General features: G+C 40.0%; 1 protein-coding gene across 1 annotated transcript; it reads left to right on the top strand.

Annotated features, from left to right (window-relative positions):
- The first annotated feature begins 457 nt into the window (after positions 1–457).
- Positions 458–17,801, top strand: EED (embryonic ectoderm development). Its single transcript, XM_059820720.1, has 12 exons — positions 458–586; positions 3,374–3,526; positions 8,904–8,996; positions 9,904–9,969; positions 10,734–10,859; positions 10,978–11,059; positions 12,640–12,731; positions 13,664–13,797; positions 14,908–15,013; positions 15,808–15,966; positions 16,412–16,485; positions 17,513–17,801. Exons 1-12 carry the CDS (start codon positions 458–460, stop codon positions 17,637–17,639), a joined length of 1,341 nt encoding a protein of 446 aa, XP_059676703.1. The 3' UTR covers positions 17,640–17,801.
- The last annotated feature ends 2,869 nt before the right edge of the window (positions 17,802–20,670 follow it).

The raw sequence follows: 20,670 nt of genomic DNA, 5'->3' as shown, positions 1-20,670 counted from the left end.
ACTTCTGTAGAGCAAGAGGAGAGCAAAAAAAACCCCTTTAGGCACAAGAAATGGCACTCGAGAACCGCGCGAAGATGGACAGGGGGACCGTTAGCACTCGTGGCGACAGGGACTGCTAGTTTTTACCTCACACGCGTCCTCGGCTGGCCCTGCCGCGCTACAGGCAGCGATATAACGTGCCACTACGCTTCAGTGCTGTTAAAAGACGGGTTAATTTAACGCCTATGCGCCGCCGAGGCGAGCAGGGACCCCGCTGTCCCCTCAGCCAGCCGCCCTCGAGGCGCCGCCAGCCCCTGAGGCGTCGCGCGCCGCCGGGCGCGGGAAGAGCGCTTTTTCAGCAGTGTGGCAGCTCGCCGCTCCGCGGCCGGGGAACGGGGCGCGGGGCTGCTTTACGGCAGGCGTTTCGACTTCCCCGTCCGCGCTTTGCGGCTGCGTGGCGGGGTGGGGGGCGGGGAAGATGTCTGAGCGGGGAGAAGCCCCGGCGGCGGCGGCATCGGCGGGAGCTGCGGGTGAGATGCCGGCGAAGAAGCAGAAGCTGAGCAGCGACGAGAATAGCAACCCCGGGGACCTGTCCGGCGACGAGAACGTGAGGCCGGGCGGGGGAGAGGCGGCTGGAGCGGGGGGGAGGGGCGGTGAGGCGGGAGCGCGCGCGCGGCGGCCGCGGGGCCTCGCGCCGGGGGCGGGCGGGAGCGCTGAGGCGAGGGGGGGCCGCCGCCCGCCGGGCCCCGCTGTGCGGGTCCTCCCGGGCCGGCCCTCTCGGGTGTCCCGCGGCCCGAGGTGCCCGTCCGACCCCGCCGGGGCGCGGGCGCATCCCGGGCGGGAGAGGGGATGGGGGTGCAGAGGGAGAGGGGGGTGTCAGCCCGCCCGCCTCGGCTCGGTGGCTGCCCCTCGAGGCAGAGGGGCCGTTAGAGGGAGGCCCCGGTGGGAGAGGCGGGCGCGGTCTGGGGGAGAGGCACTCACTTTCCCTCCACGTGGGTGAGGGAGAATTTGAGGCCCAAACTCTAAGCGGGCTCTGACTCGAAGTCCGCTTCAAGATGTCAGACTTTCTTTTTTTGCCGCAAATCAGCAAGATTTCCTATCTTTCTTGCAGTTTTGTGTTGTATGTCTTCACCGTCTCGTTGCAGAGTAACATGCAGCATAAATTTTTGTGTGCAGCCCTTTGGTGAATGAGGAATGGGGGACAGTGCTGGTAAGCTTCTGTCAGCAGAAGTAGGCAGCGGGGTGTGAGGACTGTAACCTCCAAGTTAGGCTAAAATCTTGTGTTCAGAACAAAGGTAACCTGATTGATACAGCATAGCTTGATACTTGAAAGACAAACATAGTCTGAGATACCTAGCAATGATTTTATGTAGTTACTGAGTGGGGGGTGTTATTTGGGCATTAGCTTTATGCAGTGTGGGTTTTCTTCTGGTTAGAGCACTTACCCAGAAAGTGAGGGATCTGGACCACATCCCCCACAACCTGTGGAAGTGCTGCTTGTGAGGTGACAGGCAAGTTCAAGGTGCTCCATACCACTGCTACTGAATTTTTTTACTGCTCGGCAGTGTTTGTGAATCCAAGTGTAATTCAGTGACAAAGGCGTTCAGGTTTGCTTTGGTGTCTGTTGTAGGCTGTCAGTGACCACGCGTGTGGGCTGTCTGGTTATTGAAAATGTGACCTGTCTCAGTGGTGAAAGGACTCCCTTTTCAAGAGTTTGTTACTGGACTCCACTACTCCTGAGAGACGGGGATTCTGTTTAAAAGTTGGCATAATAGTGTTAATTTGAAGAAAGGGTGTATTTTGTTCCACAGGTACGCTGGGTGCAAGTTTCTTATAGTTGCAGATACCCAGTGTAGTTGCATCATAGCAGGTACCTGGTGTTCTTATATAGACAATATCTGACTAGTCCAGAGAAAACGTCAGTCTTGCGACGTATTACGACTCCGGGTAGCGAGTGTGCTTGGGAGATGAGAATTTGGCAAGTGCTGAAATTTCTTAGGGTAAAGGAGAAGAAACTGGAAAACATAAAAATTGTTAAATTTGGTTATCCGTACGAGGGGAGGGTTGGCCCTTTTAGGGGTGCAGCGGGAAGGGAATGACTCTAGGTTTGGGCAGTTCACTTACAGGCTTGCGTGTTGTCTTTCCTCCTTTTTCTCCTCTTGATGTCCTGATTTTCAGAGTTGTTGGGCAACCAAAGACCGGTATACCTCTATTGGCTTCTGATGATACAGCTATGAAACTGGGACAAAGAATAAATGTTTGGTGGGAACTAGCCTGTTAATGTTTATAGTTGACCTTATTCCGTATTCCTAGTGGAGCTCCTGATGCATCTTCAAGTTACACTTAATCTCTTCCAGTGACAGGCTGTTGTCTGCCTCTGTTTCCCTTAGTTCAGATCTAGAAATCACATGGCCTTGAGATGAGTTGTTTTCCCCCACTACTTTGATGGAAAGTGAACCGACCTTGCCAGAAAAAAAAAAAATATGTTGATTTTTAACAAGCTGAACTTACTCATATGGAAGCACAGGGCTGCCAGTTACGATGCAGGTGAAGTTGAAGTGCACTGTGATGGATGATGCAGAGAACAGAAATGTCCTTTTGAGTAGTGTCCTGCAGTCAGACTGTGTATGAAATTGTAGTTTCTGTTAATTGTCCAAAGCTGATTGAAAACTGTTCAGCAACTGGGTGAGTTGTTTTTCATACCCCTTTTTTCAGTTTTCCCCTTCTTTACCTTGGCTCTGGCTGCTGACAGTTGGAGGGACAGTTGAATTAGTTAGCTGAGCAGACAGCAAGCTAATTTTATTTTTGTGTGGTGTTTTTGTTTTTTTTTTAACTCAGCTTTAGTTGAAGCAAGTTTCTGTAGGAAAAGAGCAGGAGGGAGGGGTGGGACTTCCTCTTCTAGTGGCAGTGCTGACATTGCAGAACTGAGCCGTGCCTGATGCTGCTGAGGGCATACAGAAGTCTCTCAGAACGGTTAGATTCTTGGTATGGCTAAGCATAATGTTTTTACACAAACAACCTCTTTCTTCAGTAGTTCAGAAGGACTCATTTCACCTACATCAAAGTGTTTTCTAGGGAAGGAAACCACTTTATCTTTAGACGTTTTCTTAAGAGCAGCTACCACTATTCTGAAGAAACTTCACTAGATCACAGTTCACATCTGTCCCTCTTGGATTAGTCCTCATGTGACTCATGTTCTGTTTCTAGGGAGGAATGCTGTTATGTTAGTAATAGATTTAAATACGTGAATCTAAATAACAGAAGATCTCCTAGGACTTGGTGTTCTTATGGAGGAGAAGAAAAAGTGAAAAGGCCAAGTGCTGCAAAATTAGTTGAATTTATACAGCTGTTAATGACATCTGTATTACATTCTATATAATTTGAATGTTTTCAGGATGATGCCGTTAGTATTGAAAGTGGTACTAACACCGAACGCCCTGATACACCAACAAACACTCCTAATGCACCAGGAAGAAAAAGCTGGGGGAAAGGAAAGTGGAAGTCGAAGAAGTGCAAATATTCCTTCAAATGTGTAAATAGCCTAAAGGTAGGTATGTGTCAGCTTCAACATGGGAATGCTGGCTACTGCTTGCTGGTAGTCATGTTAATGTTGATTGTGAGGCAGTGTCAAGATAGATATTTTTAATATATCTGTATACAATTATGTTCCATACTCGTTTGAAGAAAGTACCTTTCTTATTTGGAGTAGCCGAAGGTTTAAAAAAAAAAAAGGATACTGAGATATAGGAAACAGTAGATAGTGCTGCAATTAACCCAATTTTTGTACAGGTTTACGAAGGTATGTGTGATATGTTCCAATTACGTTTTTCATTGAAGCTGTAGTTGCTTGAGATAAAGATAAGAAACTGGATAAACAAATTCAAATAAAACAAAAGCTGTGACAACTTGATGCAAAGCATAGAACCTGTACAGATTTTTCTACATGTTGGAATGTATTTAAAAAAAAACAACCACCAACAAAACCAACACAACAATCTTGGAGTAGCTTTTTCCTCGCACTTATCAGATCAGATATTTTCTGTCCTCTGGCAATTTTCATAAATGCTGTGTAGTGCAATTTGGTTAATTTATTGTGAGCATTGTGTTCCCACCTGATCTAGGTCATATTTATCTTCCCAAATAACACCTGGTGGTATTAAGGGATAAGGATTCATGGTCTTTACTCCCTGTTCTCGTGTTTTAGGGTATTGTTGTTTTCTTCTGCACTGGTGACAGACTACGATAGACTGAATGAATTTTCTCTTTGATTCTTTTACACTGTCAGGATGTTGATTCTTCATTCCCCAGCCTTGTGTGGGATATTTATGTGGCAAGAGCTGTAAATGTGCCATCTGATTTGATTTTTATACGATTTCTAAATAAAGGAAAGATTGTGTCTGGAACAAGATGGGAGTTTTGTTAAGCTTTATATTTAGCTAACAAGAGGATGTGTGCAGCTCCGTAGTGGATATTTTCTGCAGAATTGCTTTAAGAAGTTTTTGTCATTCCCCCACACTTAGCTGTTGAGCGGTGCTGATGTAGCTGCTTCTGAACTTTGGCTTCAGGCTGCCTCACTGAAATGCTGGGGTAGCTGAGCGGGAGGGAATAAGAGGTTTGAAGCATGGAAACCTCATAAAGGAGCTTTGCCAATGGAGAAATTGTGATATGAAGTTACACTGACAAAAGCGTCTGGGAAACAAGTTGATCTTAATGTGTTTTTTGGAGTATAAAAATTGTCTCCAGTCCTTTCAGGGTGTAGGAGGAAGGGAAGCTCTTTCATTTTCACCTAGGTAGGCAGCTGTTCCTGTGAGTCACATAAATCACCCCCGCAGATAGTGCTTTTTGCGGCTTCAAGTCATACTTCAAACATCGGTGCGGGCCTTTCGGCACCCAAACATTTAACAAGGTCTGAGTTTTGCTAAATGTATTTGTTTTCTATCTGCAGACCAAATACTCTAAAGGGTTTAGTACTTTTCAGGTGTCTTCTGGGAAAACAGAACATTCCTTCACCCCAACTTCAACGGAGGCCCCACTATAGGGTGACCCAAAAGACCGCCCTGTGAAGTTAGGCAATCCCTGACTTCTGTGGATTTGGATCAGGGCCTGGGAACAGATTCCTGTGCAAGTGGAATCAAGCTGTGAGGGAGTAAATGTAGTGTTTCAGCTAAGTGGGATATTTTTATTATCTTTTTTCCCCATTTCTCTTCGAACTAAAATTAATGCTAATAATAGTAATAAACGTGCATGTTAATACAAAGACCAGGTAGCAGCCAAATACGGTAACTCCTTTTTACTTTGTGTTTGAGGAAGCCTCTCTTCTTCTCTTTTTCCTGTTCCACCATACTAATTTTGCAGATACTGTGGAGATAAATTCTAATGATTGAATGTTGTATGTGGGTTCAGGAAGACACTTGTAACTCTTTTGATATCACATCATATATCCCATAGTTTATATGTCTTTGAACTATGCTGTAAGGTGCATGTACTGAAATTAATGAAGGGTCAACATGATTTAAAGACATGGAAATTAATTTTAATATTCTTTAGGGATGTATAAATTATGTGGTTTTCCACTTTCCTACTCTTGTTTTTCCCTTTTATTTTGCTTTTTACTTTTTTTCCTTGGGGAAACAATGAAATATGGCCATTACTGTCTGCTTTGAATGTTAAATGGTTATGATTCAGCCTGAAAAACTCAGTGCTTGCTAAATATGCTTTTTAAACACTACTGTGAAAGTTATTTTGGGTGGAATTTAAGCATCAGGAAAACAAAAATATAACTTGGAAAATGACAGGAAATAAAGAACTGCCTCTTTTTTTTTTTTTTTTCTTTTTGCAGTACTAAGTTACTGTAAGGTGTACTGAAAAATCTTTTCTCTCTGTGGGCTGAATGGAAATGTAGTTTATAAATGAGCATAGACGGCTAACAGATGCATATCCTCACGTACATCCATATATGTTTTGCTTATGGATCTTCCAGCAAAGAACTGTGTGTATTCTGCTCTGATGTGCTCCCTTAAAATAATACTATTATTTGCCCTACCCTTTGCTCTTGCTTAGGGTGTGGCTCACTGGTTGTTAGCAGTCCAGTGTTGCCTCTCAGCTTCTGCTTGCTGTCCCCAGAGCTGGGAATTAGTAACCAGCCACATGCAAGATTGTAGCTTGTTGATGTGTAAAGGGGCGGTAACTAAACCCACTGCCAATAATGGCTTGCTTCCACTTCTGGGAACTGGAAATGCATGTGTGGTCAGTTGGTTCCTCACTGGGAGTGTGGGTGACAGCATATTAAAATGTGTTCATGTAGTTGCAGGTGATTATTTTTTGTGTTGGCATAGTATGTACTTTGCTGCCTTCAGCCTAAAAACAGGTCTAGTCTTATTGTCTGACTAAACCTGAGTTGGCATTCGGTGAGTAAGGGCAGAACTAACCATTGATTTTTATTTATTTGCTTTTGTAACAATTGTAGGCGTATTTTCTCCTCTGCCATCTTTCTCTGGTGCATGAAGAACCTGAATGCTTTGGGTTTTGTGCTCCTTACCAGGGTCAAGATGGCATTTCACAATTCTACTTTTGGATCAGCATCTGGGTCACTCTTCTGTCTGTACAAACCAGTAGTCAGATTTGCATGACAGACTTGGCATCTCAGGATAACCATAATGTGCAGCACCTAAAAGTGTAATATTTTTAAAAACTTGCTTCGTTATTTAGCATTTGGGACAAAAGTTAGAGCGGACAAGTATTATCAAAATAGCTATGTGCTGTCTCTGACCCGTGAGGATGATGGTAGTTTAAATGAGGTGAACATAACTTCTTCAGATGCCCTAGTGACTTCCTGCAAGAGCCTCTGCCTGACTCCTTCATCCAGTAAATACCAGAAAAACTGCAGTGTGTATGGTCAGGTTCTTGGAGGTTGTAGCACTCAATGTGAGGAATGTAGTGCAGATTATGTAAGTAGTCTAAGGACATTTGTCTCGCAGAGTAATTTTTCCAGGGAAATAGGTTGTCTTTGAAAAAGCTTAATAAATACTTAGGTAAGTACTCAAATACAGAAACATAGAAATAGTATAGCCCTCTGTTCTATCTCTCTACTTACTACGTATCATCCTAGTCTGGGTCCTACCTAGAAAATCAAAAACTTAACACAACTTATGCTGGAAAAATATCCTATCTTGAGGGGGAAAAACATCTTCCTCTTCACTTTTCCCATTTCACTAAGTTTATCAGAAATAGTGCATGTGACAGAGAACAAGGTTATTCCAGAAAAACAAGTGCAAAACCTGCTAATAGATCTCTGTAATAAAGTGGTAAGAATCCATGCATTTTACCTGTGTTATCTTCATGCAGTATGTCAAAAGCCCTCGGTATTCGCCAGCATGAACTCTTTCACACAGAAATTCAAAAAACAACTAATTATTAGTGGAATTTTTTTTTTTAAGTATTCTGTATTTGACCTCTCAGCCATTCTCTTTAAGGAGACTTAAATATACTCAAAAAATAAGCCTAGAAAGTAAAATTCTTAGCTTTATTGGGCACTAAAAATCATGGCCTTGTGTATGCAATTTTATGGCATACAGTTTTCCTCATTCTTCATCTCTAGTTAAACTATAACGCTTTACAGATGCTGAATACCTGCATTTTCCTTCTGTCCTGGGGTGACAGGACATATCCCTCATCACATAAAGCCACTAGTGTGTTCTTTCATGTTATGATGGGTAATACTTTGAGGTAAACTTTGAACAATTCTTTTTAATCTGTATTCAGCTTTGAAAGTTGTTACCTCTTTAAGAACTGCAGGAGGGCCTTCATCTCTGAAAGATTTTCTCCCTTCTCTTTCTATCTCTTCTAGCTATTTCTGTTAATAACAGATATTGCCTTTCTCAGTAAATAATGCTATTTTAAATTCTTCCAGACTTCCTTACTTTCCTTTTTCTGAGTAGTGTTGGACTCCCCACCCACACCCTCTCCTCAAATTTATTCTTTGGTTCTTGGATAGGGCAGAGCTGCCAGGGCTAATGTTTCTGGTGTTGTCTCTGAAGCACTGCCATTTGAAGGCTGCTTAACAGCCGTCATGAGACACTTCCTTCCTGCCTGCGCTGTCCCAGACAGTCCCCTGTGGGGAGGCACTTTAATGAACATTATTCTCACTGAAAACATCCTGTCAGGACAGGCCAAAACACTGTTATCAATTATTAACAAGCACCACCATATTCACCACAATTCATAAACATATCTGCTTTTTTTTCTCTATTGAATTGATGTAAGCTGTATAAAAATAATACTTGACATTTCTCTGGTAACTGTGAAGGTGATCTGAAAACACTTTGTAGACATGAACTTTGCAGCAGCATTGTGACATGCTGGGGAGAGTTTGTCGTGGCTGTGATAAAGTTGCAAGACTTTACTGTGCTGTAATAGTTAAATATGGCCCTTCTCCACCCTTATACCAGTATAATTCTTCTCTGTCCTAATAATTCTCCTCTGTGAAGTTGTAAATACTTGTGTGGAAGTAATTATAACAATATAAAAAATGCATATAGATATGGCCTTAGATGCAGGGGTTGCCTTGTTGAAAATTGCAAGCTGCAAATATAACTCAGGAGTTCTGCCAGCTTCTGGCCATAACTGTGAGACGACAGTTCTTTCCCTTCACTTTTTAAAAGCTTGGGGAAGAGTGGGGAGAAAAAGGGAAGGGGGGGAGGCAGAGTATTTCTTTAACCTCCCTTAAGACAGCCAAGTTAAAATGTGATGTTACAAAACTGTTCTTTTTAACTGTTCACTATCTGAAATTGTGCTGGATGTGAACCCAGTAGTTTGAGGATGAAAACATATCAATTAAACTGTTTACCACCACAGCTGAGTTTCACAGAATAATATGCTTGTGGCTTTTAGTTTTTTTTGTCTCTAATCTTACTTTACATCTACAGGAGGACCATGGTCAGCCTTTGTTTGGAGTCCAGTTTAACTGGCACAGTAAAGAAGGTGATCCTCTCGTTTTTGCCACTGTAGGCAGCAATAGAGTGAGTAATCTGTTTTTAACCATAAGCCCTTCCGTGTCGTTCTGCTTGCATTCTTTTTTTCAACCAAGCCTTTTACCTGTGTTTAGTATGGACACAGGATACTTCATATAGAAAGCTTTATTTCTGAGGTGTCTAGCATCTGTTATCTGGAAGAGTTGCATCCTCTGGATTGTTTTATGAAGTCATGTGTTAGCTATTTGGGAATTAGCCTATATAGTAAAGAAAAAATTCTTCGGTAATACAAACGTGGGATAAGGAAGAGAGGTGCATAAATGTAACTTCTCGCTAAAATTACTCTTCTTAGATGTTATTGTTTCCAAAAGGTCATATGCTCTAAAATGGGATGAGCGGTGGCTGCAAGGATGCCAGGCAGCTCAGTAGCTAAATTAATGGCCTCTGTGAAGTGAATTTATAGGCTGCTTCTGAGCAAGGATCTGTGTCATTTCAGTCTTGAAAATAACTCCTGAAGTGCATTCTATGCAAGTGTTGTGAATAAACAAGCAGCCTTTCATTTCCAACTTTGTTTCACCTGGAAGTTACTAAAAGTGCTAAACTAAGATTAAACAAGGTATCAATGGCTTATTAAAAGACCAAGTCATGTTGGAGATGGCTGCAGTAACTAAATCCAAATAGAGTTTAATCTTACTAAGACAATTCAAATAATAGATTTTAATATCTGGGAAGGACTGCTGACAAGTCCTGGAGTGGTGCTTTACTGAAACTGCTGTGAGCATTCTTTTATCAAATCATTTCCACCTGTTGGAAACAAACAGATGATGAATGAGATCTAAACCATAAAGGCTCACTACCTCTCCCCATCAGGAAGTCAATACTCAGGTGCATGTGATTTCCTTTTGAAATATCACAAGTAACCAGCAAACTTTCCCACTCTTTTTTTTTTCTTCAGGTTACTTTATATGAATGTCATTCCCAAGGAGAAATCCGTCTGTTGCAGTCGTATGTGGATGCTGATGTATCCTTTTAAGTTAAAAAGCCACTTGTTTGCTTCCTCTTTATGAAAAATGAAGAGGCTTCGTAGGAAAAAGCATACAAAGGTTTTGTCTGTGGTTTAATACTTTGCTCATGTGGCACATTCCTTATGTTAGGTCCAAGTCTTACCTTTTTCCCATATCTTAGATTCCCTCCTACTGAAATAATATGAGAAATGCAGACTCATGGAACATGCTGTCTTAAAATACTTGAAAACTGATTCTCCATCAGTTTAGTCTTCCCAATAGTAACATTTGTTTAATGTTTCACATTTGCTGCTTTACAGTGGTCTCAGTTCCGCTGTGAATTGGAACTGTGGGTTTAAAGCATACCAGTTATGTTTCATGCTCTGAAGTGGTAATAACTTGTGTTGATCATTTGCAGTACACAGGTCCATAACTTGTGAACTCAGTCTTGATTCATCCTCATTTTATTCCCAGTCTTTGGATGTTTTGGAGAAAGAGGTTGAAAAGTGATGCCAAGAGAGAGGAGGTGTTCCTTGTATGTCATGGAACAGAAATGAGGAAACTGGCATCTATAGAAAAGGCAATGTTGCTTGTATTTGCAGATGCATAATCAAGCATGTGTCTTGCTGGGTCAAGCAGAGACTCTTGGGCATTTGTGTAAAACAGCAACAAGTTTACTTAAAAATAATAATATTGTTTAAAAAATAAAAAAGTGCTGCTTTTGCTTTTTTAAAAAAAAATCTCCTGTTTCTTCTGTGTTCCTTAGCGTAAGATCTTGTAGGCAGATGAAAATTTCTATACCTGTGCGTGGACATATGATAGCAATACAAGCCATCCTCTTCTGGCTGTGGCGGGATCCAGGGGTATTATTAGGATAATTAATCCTATTACAATGCAGTGCATAAAGGTGAGTGCTCAGAACTTTGAGATACAGCTTGCATTTCAGTAAGGCATGAAACTTATGTCTTCTAAATACATGTGAACATGAGGGGAAATGATAACTTGGTCTCTGAATTCTATCCCAGCACTACGTGGGCCATGGAAATGCAATCAATGAACTGAAATTCCATCCAAGAGATCCAAATCTCCTTTTATCTGTAAGCAAAGGTGAGGATAAAAAACCTCTTTTGTTTTTGTATAAATCAGGATACTTTGGATTGGATTTTGGTCTTGACGATGGCCAAAACTTCCATGAATTTTTTATGAATGGCACTGAACAAGTTTTCCTTGAAAGTCGAGAGCAAGTCTTGCTCTTTTATGGCTATATGTCTTGTACATATTAAATCCATGGCCTACAATAAACATAACTCCACCTGTGGTGCAAAGGGATTGTGAACAGTGCTGCTTTTAGGAAAGAAGAAACATGAGCATTGGAGTTGCTCTTTCCTTTCCGAGTTCAATTTTTTTCAGTTGTTGAGTCATGTTGCCATCTAGTGGGGATGTCTTAATGTCGCAGACAGCATTCACCACCGTGTTCGTGAGGAAATCTTTGATTCTCTGTCGCTCAGGAGCAGCTCTGACTTTAGTTGGACTTTGTGTAAAAAGCATATTAGTGAAGGGAGAAGCGAGTTTTTGGTATGGTGTCTCACGGGCTTGTCCAGAGTGTCTAAACAGTCACAACTTCCTAATCTTGACTGTTTTAAGTGAGGGAATACTTGATCTGCTGCAAGAGCAAGCCTTCAGGCATGCTAGAGTTGGAAACGTTCATGTAAGGGGACTTTTGACTTTAGCGTATTTGGTATTACTGATGAAGCTACACAAGAATAGGAGTTGGGAACCTCTCTGATTCTTGCAACTGTCAAGTTTGTGCTGTGGGTCTGTAACGTTGAATTTCTTGAGTTCTGTATATTTTTTTAGGTTCTCTTTTTAATAACATTTTGACATCAGCCATAGTACTACAAGTTCTAAAGTGCAATCTCTGGACCACGTACTATCCCCAAGAGGGCATGAGGCAGGAGAATATTGGAGTCTCAGAACTGCTTGGCTGAGAGATGAGTAGAAAAAGAGGAAAATATTTGGGACTGTGTGGCCTTCCAGTTGGTGTTGCTGTAATTCAGTGCAGTGTACTTGTGGAATCCAAAAGGGAAACACACTAGAGGTTCCCGTTTCCAAATGGGAAATATAGTAGAGGTTCTTCATTAGAAATTGTTAAAACGTTCTTTAAACAAGTGGATTAGTCCGACTGATGTTGGAACACGTTGTTTATAGAAGGAGCTTTTCCCATCCCCACAGTCTGTGGTTCATAAAGAATAATATTTTAGAGGTTAAAAAAAAAAGTAAAATCAAAACTTCTCTGAATGTTGATGTAAGAACGGCTGAGAGGAATTCTATCATTTTTTGATGCATAAAATTCTTTTTGAGATAAGACTGAATAAAGGCATGTTTGTCCAAGATCAGACTCCTCTTTGCTTTTCGGATTATCTAAAGATCCAAGTATATTTTTGCTAAAAGCTGTCCCTAGGGGAGGCGGGTGGGCACACTTTCTCAATTACAGAATTATTCTAACAGCAGCTTAGTTGTAATGGCAATTTTAGTTAATGCAGCTCCTTTGTTTCTAACAAGTGAAGAAGAATTAAGTGCCTTTTTGATGTTTACATGAACACCTGTTATTGAAAGTGGTTAAGCTGAAATATATTATTCATATGTACATATAAAAAGCAGCATGTAATTTTATTTGTTCTTTATAGATCATGCATTGAGACTGTGGAACATCCAGACAGACACGCTGGTTGCAATATTTGGAGGAGTAGAAGGGCACAGGGATGAGGTGTTAAGTGCAGTAAGTGGAAGACTGTGGGGCAGTGATTTAGATTTACAAAGGGTAGTAAGCCTACAATATGCAACTTTTTATCCTCTTGTGCACTGTTTTGATATTATACCTACTTAAAAAAAACCCTGAAGTGCATAAATACTGTTTTAAGGGGATAGACAAGTTCAAATCTAAGGTGGTTTGATTGATCTGGCCACCTCTCAATATACAGGACAGGTGTTCACTTTCTGTATGTTTCAGTAGCTAGTTTTCTCACAGTGCAGCCTAGAAGTAAACAAAATAGAGCTCAGTGGGGCTAGAAAGAGTAAAAAGTTTTCATGATGGTCCCACTTTTGAAGTTCTTGAGGTCTTGTCAAGCCAAAGCAGCAAGAGCAAATAAACCTTGAGAGACATGGTAGTGAAGGAAAGCAGTTATTTCAGGTGAGTTATGCTGCTTTTCAGTGGCTGTGAACAGACACTGGTACCCAGCAAATATCAACTAGAGTAGTTGACTTTTAATACGCTGCTCTTAAGAACTGTTTCCATTCCTGGTGCGTGACCTGAAAGGTGAGGGGTGCATCTATATGAAACCTGACACTGTATTATTCTCTTGTGGTTGTAAATAGCCATCACCCACCTGGTAGCCCTGGAATTCTGCCAAAGTTGCTCCATAAAATGAAACCTAGGGAATTTACTGAGGGAAGAGCACTAGTAGTAGATTCATTGTCTGTCAGTGCTGTTGCATATGCCTCTCTTTCTAGAGAGAGTAAATATAATTATTAAGATACTGTGCTTCTTTGCAGTAAGCAGGATCAAGTTGTTAGTATTTTTCTATTTGAAATACACAGTTGTATTGCATTCTTTATGCAGAAAATGCTGTTTGATGGAAATGATGGAATAAAATCTGAGACGATATAATGCAGCTTAGGCTGGGGGTGCTCAAAATTATTTTATATACATAGGATTATGATCTTCTTGGTGAAAAAATCATGTCCTGTGGGATGGATCACTCTCTAAAACTCTGGAGAATTAATTCCAAGAGAATGATAAATGCCATCAAAGAGTCTTATGAGTACAACCCAAATAAAACCAACAGGTACGTAGTCTTCATCTTCTTGGCTGTCTTTGCAAAATATGAATGTTCTCATCAATGGCCCAGGTTAATTCCTATCCAAATTGGGAGTTCTTGGGGATAGTGGGTGACCTGGGGATTATGCTGGATACCGAATCTCTCCAGAAGATGTGTCTTATTGACATTTGCTTCAGTAGAATTTTATTGAATTCAGATACGAATTCTTGACACTTTTATTTTTAAATACCTTAATTATTTCTTATTTGCTTGACTAGAAAATGTCTGGAATTATTATCTCTATCATTCTTAATCAAAGCTTGTATTTCACTGTGTTTTAAGATGTCAGTGGCTTTTCTTTCTCTCACCTCAAAATTTCTAGGAAGGAGTCAAATCCATGTAGTATCTTTATATTGGGTAGTTATTACTAATTATTGTATCTGTTACCTGACTTCAGGGTGGGGACAAAACTGTTTATGTAGTAATAACCTTAATTTTCATCATTCTCTGATCTGACTTCAGATACGAGTAAATTGTCAAGTAAACACAGCAATTAGATACATGATAGATAAATCCTCCTTTATGAAGTTCATCAACTTTTTAATCTTAACTTCCAGTTAAACCATTGAGAGAATTGAAGAGTCTAAAACACACTGAACATGTTCAGCGATGAGTCTAGCTGTGAAAATACTCTCGCTTTTTTTGGTAATGTTACCAAATATTAAATGATGCTTTTTTAGCATGCTTTTTAGTGTGCTTTTCTATTTAACAATTTAGATGTGGCAGAAGCAGCATCAGGAAAACTGAGCTTTAATTAGTTCTTGAAGCCATTTGGCAATGGAAGCTGTATTCGGCGTCTGAAGGAATGGTTTTGTTTAGCACTGTCTCTACACAGTCTTGTACAGTGGGAAATGTTATTTCATTAGGAATGAGGATGAAAACAGGGACTGTTCCCAGTTTAAAAGAAAAAACAAAACAGCAAAGCAGCATACAAAATCAACTTTGTTATAAAACTGTTAAAACAACAAAAAAGACAGGCTTGTCCTTTTAACATCGAGATATCTTAAAACTGATCATTAAAAATTAGACTGGTGCTTCTGTGTTTCTCTGACTCTCACTTGGCAATTTTTTCCATAGGCCTTTTATTTCCCAGAAAATTCACTTTCCTGACTTTTCTACGAGAGACATACATAGAAACTATGTTGACTGTGTACGATGGTTGGGAGATCTAATTCTTTCCAAGGTAAAGTGACAGCTTTTTCAGCTATATTACTCATATTTGCTTGTTTTGAGGCTCTTAAACAGTAGAAGTTTTACTAGAATTTGGATCTTAGGTTAACTTACTATGCTGTGTCAAAGGATTTTATGGAGTGTATTGTGGATTTTGTCAACTGTCAGGATGTGTGGGTAAGCAGCTTGTACTTAAAAAGTGAAATTATTACTACAGCTGTACCTCTGCTACAAGTACAGGGATACCAACTAACTAGATTGGTAGAGAATACAGAAGGAGAATATATAGATACTGATGAGGGGTCTTGTTGCTAAAGGGACAAATGAGGGTTCCCATAATAGACTAACTTTGATTTGTGTTTATTGTGCCCACCCATAACATTTACTTGCAAACATTAAACTAGGCGGTCTTACTGCCTCTTTGTCAGAAATTGGTGCATCACGCTCCTGTTGGTTGAAGGGATTGGGTAAACAAACCTCAAATCAAGGTTGATTTTGAACTGCTCCTGAAAGTGTGTTTGAGCATATCTGGTTGACTTTCTCTGAAGTGGGTGAGGGAGGGCTCTTGCGGTCCTGTAACCTGGCAAAGTTTGAGGGCAGCAGGCTCTCAGCAATGGGCAGTGATTTATGGTTGGTGATGTGGCTGTGATCTAAGGACAGAGGTGAGATTTCCAGTTGTTTGGGTTTTTTTTTTTATGTCATCGGGGAAGCTGTGAGATGAAATCTTTGGTTATAATTATAGTTAGACTGAATGTGCAGTATAAATTACAAATAATAGGTGATTTTTTTTTTTTGTTTTACTCCCAGTCTTGTGAAAATGCCATTGTGTGCTGGAAACCTGGAAAAATGGAAGATGATATAGATAAAATCAAGCCCAGTGAGTCAAATGTGACCATACTTGGGAGATTTGATTACAGCCAGTGTGATATATGGTACATGAGGTTTTCAATGGATTTCTGGCAAAAGGTATGTGTCAGCTTTGACTCTGCTGTATTTGAAGGTGTGTAGCTTTTCGTTGATTCCATGTTTAAGGGCATGGGAAAAGTCTTGGCTCATGTGATGTTTGAAAAATGGAATGGTTTGCTGTAAGGGGCTTTATATAAAACTGGAGGAGCTCCAGATATTTAATTCTGGGTTCTGCTTGGTGGAAAAAGTTCCACCAAATAAATATTTATTTTCCATCAAAGATATGTTTACTGATATCTTCCTCCCTCACCTGCAGAGATGGATAAAAGAAATGGAAGAAAGGAGGCAAATTTTATAGCCTTTCTGGCCCCTCCAACAAACTCATTAAGTCATTCATGTTCAAGCATGCACACACAATTTATTAGCTATAGAGCCTTTCTAAATTCTGACTTCATTCTTTGAGATAGTATTTTAAAACTTCTATATCCTCTGCTTTCTTTTGAAGATGCTTGCTCTGGGCAATCAGGTTGGAAAACTTTATGTTTGGGATTTAGAAATAGAGGATCCTCATAAAGCCAAGTGAGTACTTAGGTTTTTTTATTTTATTTTTGTTAAGACAGGAGTTAAGGTACTTTCCTTTTTCCTTTACTGATAACTACAGAAATTCTTTAACAGTAGTAGTCACTTTCCATTTTAACTACTAGGTAAATAAACATTCTGAGCCCCCTGAAGGGCAACATTTATTATTTTTCACTGATTTATTATTTATATTACAGTAGTGCCAAGAGGCCCCAATCAGATTGTGCTGGGTACCGTATGTAGATATAGTAAAAGACAATTTGTTTCTCAAAAAGCTTACAAACTAATTAGGTGGAAAATTTACAAAGCAATTAAGAGAATATGTGCTAGGTGGGTGTAGCACATGACAAAAGAGAAATAGGTGAAAGGACTAGAGTAATGAGAGTATGAGGGTTAGCTGTGAGCACAATGTGGAGAAAACAGTATGGCTTTCCAGTTCCTCACTTGCGTGGCCAGGCAATTTTACAGCATGTCTTTTTATATATATACATGTACACACACACAAATTAAAAAAAGAATTAAAAATTATACATTATGTGTATAAAATGCATATACATTATGTATACAAATAATATATGCATTATATTTGTATACACACCAGATTATAAATTATATATACTTACATATTGTAATATATATTATCTATATAAATGTGTGTGTATATATATACACACACATTAATGTACAAAGTTCATGAAAATGCTGCAGTCTTTAATCACCCAATTACGATATTTTATTTCTAACCATTGGGAAAGAACATTCATTATGAAGTCCTAAATAATGTGATTCAGTAAGCTTTGTGCTTCGGTGAAAATTGGGTGGATCAGAAATGGTGGTGGGTGAACAGGAAATTACTGCTTTGCCAAGTCCCCATTTGGAACACAAAATACGCCATGAAGGGCATAATCCTCTTGCCCTTCAATTCCTCCTAGGTCACATAAGTAGGAGGTTGGTGAAACAGCGCTCCATAATGTAGTAGCAAGTTCAGATTTAACGTTGCAGCTGAATCATGTTCTTTTATTTATAGGTGTACGACTCTTACTCATCCTAAATGTGTTGCTGCCATTCGACAAACCAGTTTTAGCAGGGATAGTAGTATCCTTATAGCTGTGTGTGATGATGCCAGTATCTGGCGCTGGGACAGACTACGATAAATTACTTTTTCTTAATTCAAAATAGAAAATATATTTTCAAATTATAATATAGTCTGTTAACTCGCTAGTACAGTAGGTGCATTTAGTGTAGACTTTCTCGAAGGTTCGGCAGGCTGAAGCTGAACTTAGTGATGTTTACATTCTGTGTATTGTTCTGCTTGAAATTGCTGCTTTTAATAAAAAGAAGTATTTTTGTAAAGTTTTCTGAATTGTCCATTTTAATTATTTCCCACAATGAGTTTTCACTTATGGCCTATGACATTGCTTTGCATGCAGCTAGCACATAAATATATGGTAAGTTGCTAGAAATTTGGTATATGTATTTGTGCCTTTTTGACTGAAAACCTAATGAAGCTGTTGAATATTATCCAGGGACCACACAAAGGAGATACTACACTTAGGAATATAGTACAAATAAATGTTAAATCACTGCTGAAAATATTTCTAACTCATTCCTTAAGTTAGTTGCACATTGAAATTGATAAAGTTTTAATAATCTCAAAATGGGATGTGCTTTTTTTACTGATTAGGGGGGAAAAAAACTGTACTGGATTTTGTGGATCACATTGCTCTACTGTTTGGATTCTGGCTGTTTAGTTACTGCGATTATCTTAAATCAAAGTTAGTTATTGGAAGTATATTTTAATTGCCTCTATTGTCAGTATCACCAAATAGCCTCATCAATGTTTTACTTGCCCTAGGAATAATGAATTCTCAAATCAAGACTATTTCATATAGGTTTAAAATATGTACAATTAATAAAAATGAAAGGGGAAAAATGGATAAGATGGCAGACATCATTAACGGTGATAATCTGTGTTCAAAACACTTGTGTGTATCTTGTCGGTGTATAGTTGAAATGTTACTGTTTGTATTCTGGAAGTGGTCCAAGACATTGCACAATAGCTGTGTGTACCTGAATGAGGAAGAAGGTAGTTAATACCATTTACTGAAGCTGAACCATTAACATACTTTTTTTTTCCTGCTGTGCTGCTCTTATCCTTCACCATAACACATTACTTGAAAAGAATGTATTAGTGTACTTGTATTTTATATAATACTCTATCATTGGCAACATAACAGTGCTTTTTTGATCAGTAGATTAAGTTACGTAGTCTTGTCTGCTACTGAGTTCTTAAGTGCATATCTGACTTATCTTTCAGAATGTTGCTTTTTCCTCTTTGTTACAGTTTGGGAAGCTTGTAAATGCTCTGTTTAGATAAACTACCTGTTAAGTTTGAAGTGATATGACTAAGCCAGTTTTGATTTGTGTCCTTGGGAGCCTGCAAAAATGACGTCAGAACTGGAAAGTAGTTTACAAGTCTTAGTCTGTAATATATGATTTCCGCCCCCCCTTTTTTTTTTCTTTTTTAAATCCTTGCCCTTACTACTGGGGAGGTGCAGTAGTACCAGTGTAGCACAGGTTTGTCCAAAACTAGTGTTCAGTCGAGCTGGATTCTGGACCTTCTTTTTCTTGCACAAGCCGAGTGTCCAGCATGCTCATACTGTGAAGGTATGCCCTTGACTGACTAGTCATGGGGTCGTGATCAGGAAACCAAGTGTAAAACCACAGAGTCAGGCAGAACTGGGTACAAGCCTGAGTGCTGGAAGGAAGAGACTGAAATACCTGCAGAGTTGAACACGAAGGAGCTGGAGAAGAAGACAGGTGAGCCAGGAGCTCAGAGGCAGCTTTTAACCTCTAGTTCTACTGTATCTACGGAACTGCTGGCATAGTGTGAGCCAGCATTTAGGCAACAGCAATGATCTGTATCCCTCATGGTTCGTTCTGTGGTAAGTATATGGGGTTGGCAGAGTCTGAAAAATGGTGGGGGTGGGGATGTGGTTGGGAGAGCACTCCAGAAAGGCAGTGGGAGTGCTCAGGCTTCCTACAGACTTCAAGGAAACTGCTTTGATCAGATGAGCTAAACTGTATTGAGAACACTTGGGTTGGAGGCTGGTACCATATAGCCTTTGCAAATACTTTACGGTAGCATGCCATTAGACTAGGTCTTTTGTGTTTTGCCACGTCCAGGGTTGAGAGTGAAATGGGATACAAAAGCAGTAGGGATTTTTCAGCCATGGTTGTTGTTTTGGTATGCAAGTTCTGACAAATAAGCTCCTCTCTGTTTGAAAGGAAAGAAAGGAAGAGTTGTACTTGACTAGAGAGAGGCCTAACACAATTAGGGTCAGCTTTAGCTTTTGTATGAACTTATGAATGTGCTGAAGACTGTTCTCTTAAAATGCAGACAGATGTTCCAGCAGGTTTGCCCTGAGAAACCTGGATGGCGCTGAAATCAGATTCAAGGTGTTAATGAAGGGAAGAACTAGAGCATGGGAACTTGTACAAGTAGAGCTGGAGCAAGCCGTGGAAAAGAAGAAATTGTCTTTTATGCAGTCAACCCCATCTGCTTTTAGGATATAACATCAAGTCAGTGTTGGGGTAAATAATATCTTGAATATAGACCACAAGGCAACAAACTCCTTTTCCACATTCAGATGTGTAAAGCTCAAGTGAACCTAAAAGTTCTGTATTTATTCGATTGGAGCATCTTCTTCCTAGAGTTGCCTAGTTCTAGACTGAAAAAAGGGGAAAAAAGAAAATTATTTTTGTTGTGTGTTTTCTGGAAGATACAGAGCTAGTACAGTTATAATCATTGCAAAAGAATTTAAAGAAGAGTTTAATATTCTTCAAAACCTTTTAATATATACTTTTGTGTAACATGCCTTGAGAGCCCTAGTGCCTAAGTTCTTCAGCAAAATAAGTGAGGTTTGACTGTAGTATTGGTGAAGCTTACCAAAAATGTCCTGAAAGACATTAACATGTGTTCATCCCCATTGTCTGCAAGCCACCTGTAGTTCTGTTCTTTGACAAATGCTGTAATCAGCTCCTTCTGTTTCCCATCTCTGCAAAAGGCAGATAAGGGAGGGGTAAAGCCAGGCTCTGTCTGGCTCTAATTCTCCTGATTGATAGTTGCAGTACAGCCAGGAAACTGTTTCAGGAGGCTGCAAGTGTTACAGATGGCAATAAACT

This window comes from Gavia stellata, chromosome 1 (genome assembly GCF_030936135.1).
Source record: "Gavia stellata isolate bGavSte3 chromosome 1, bGavSte3.hap2, whole genome shotgun sequence".
In the NCBI taxonomy this organism is placed as follows: Eukaryota; Metazoa; Chordata; class Aves; order Gaviiformes; family Gaviidae; genus Gavia; species Gavia stellata.
This window is presented reverse-complemented; position numbering and strand designations above follow the sequence as displayed.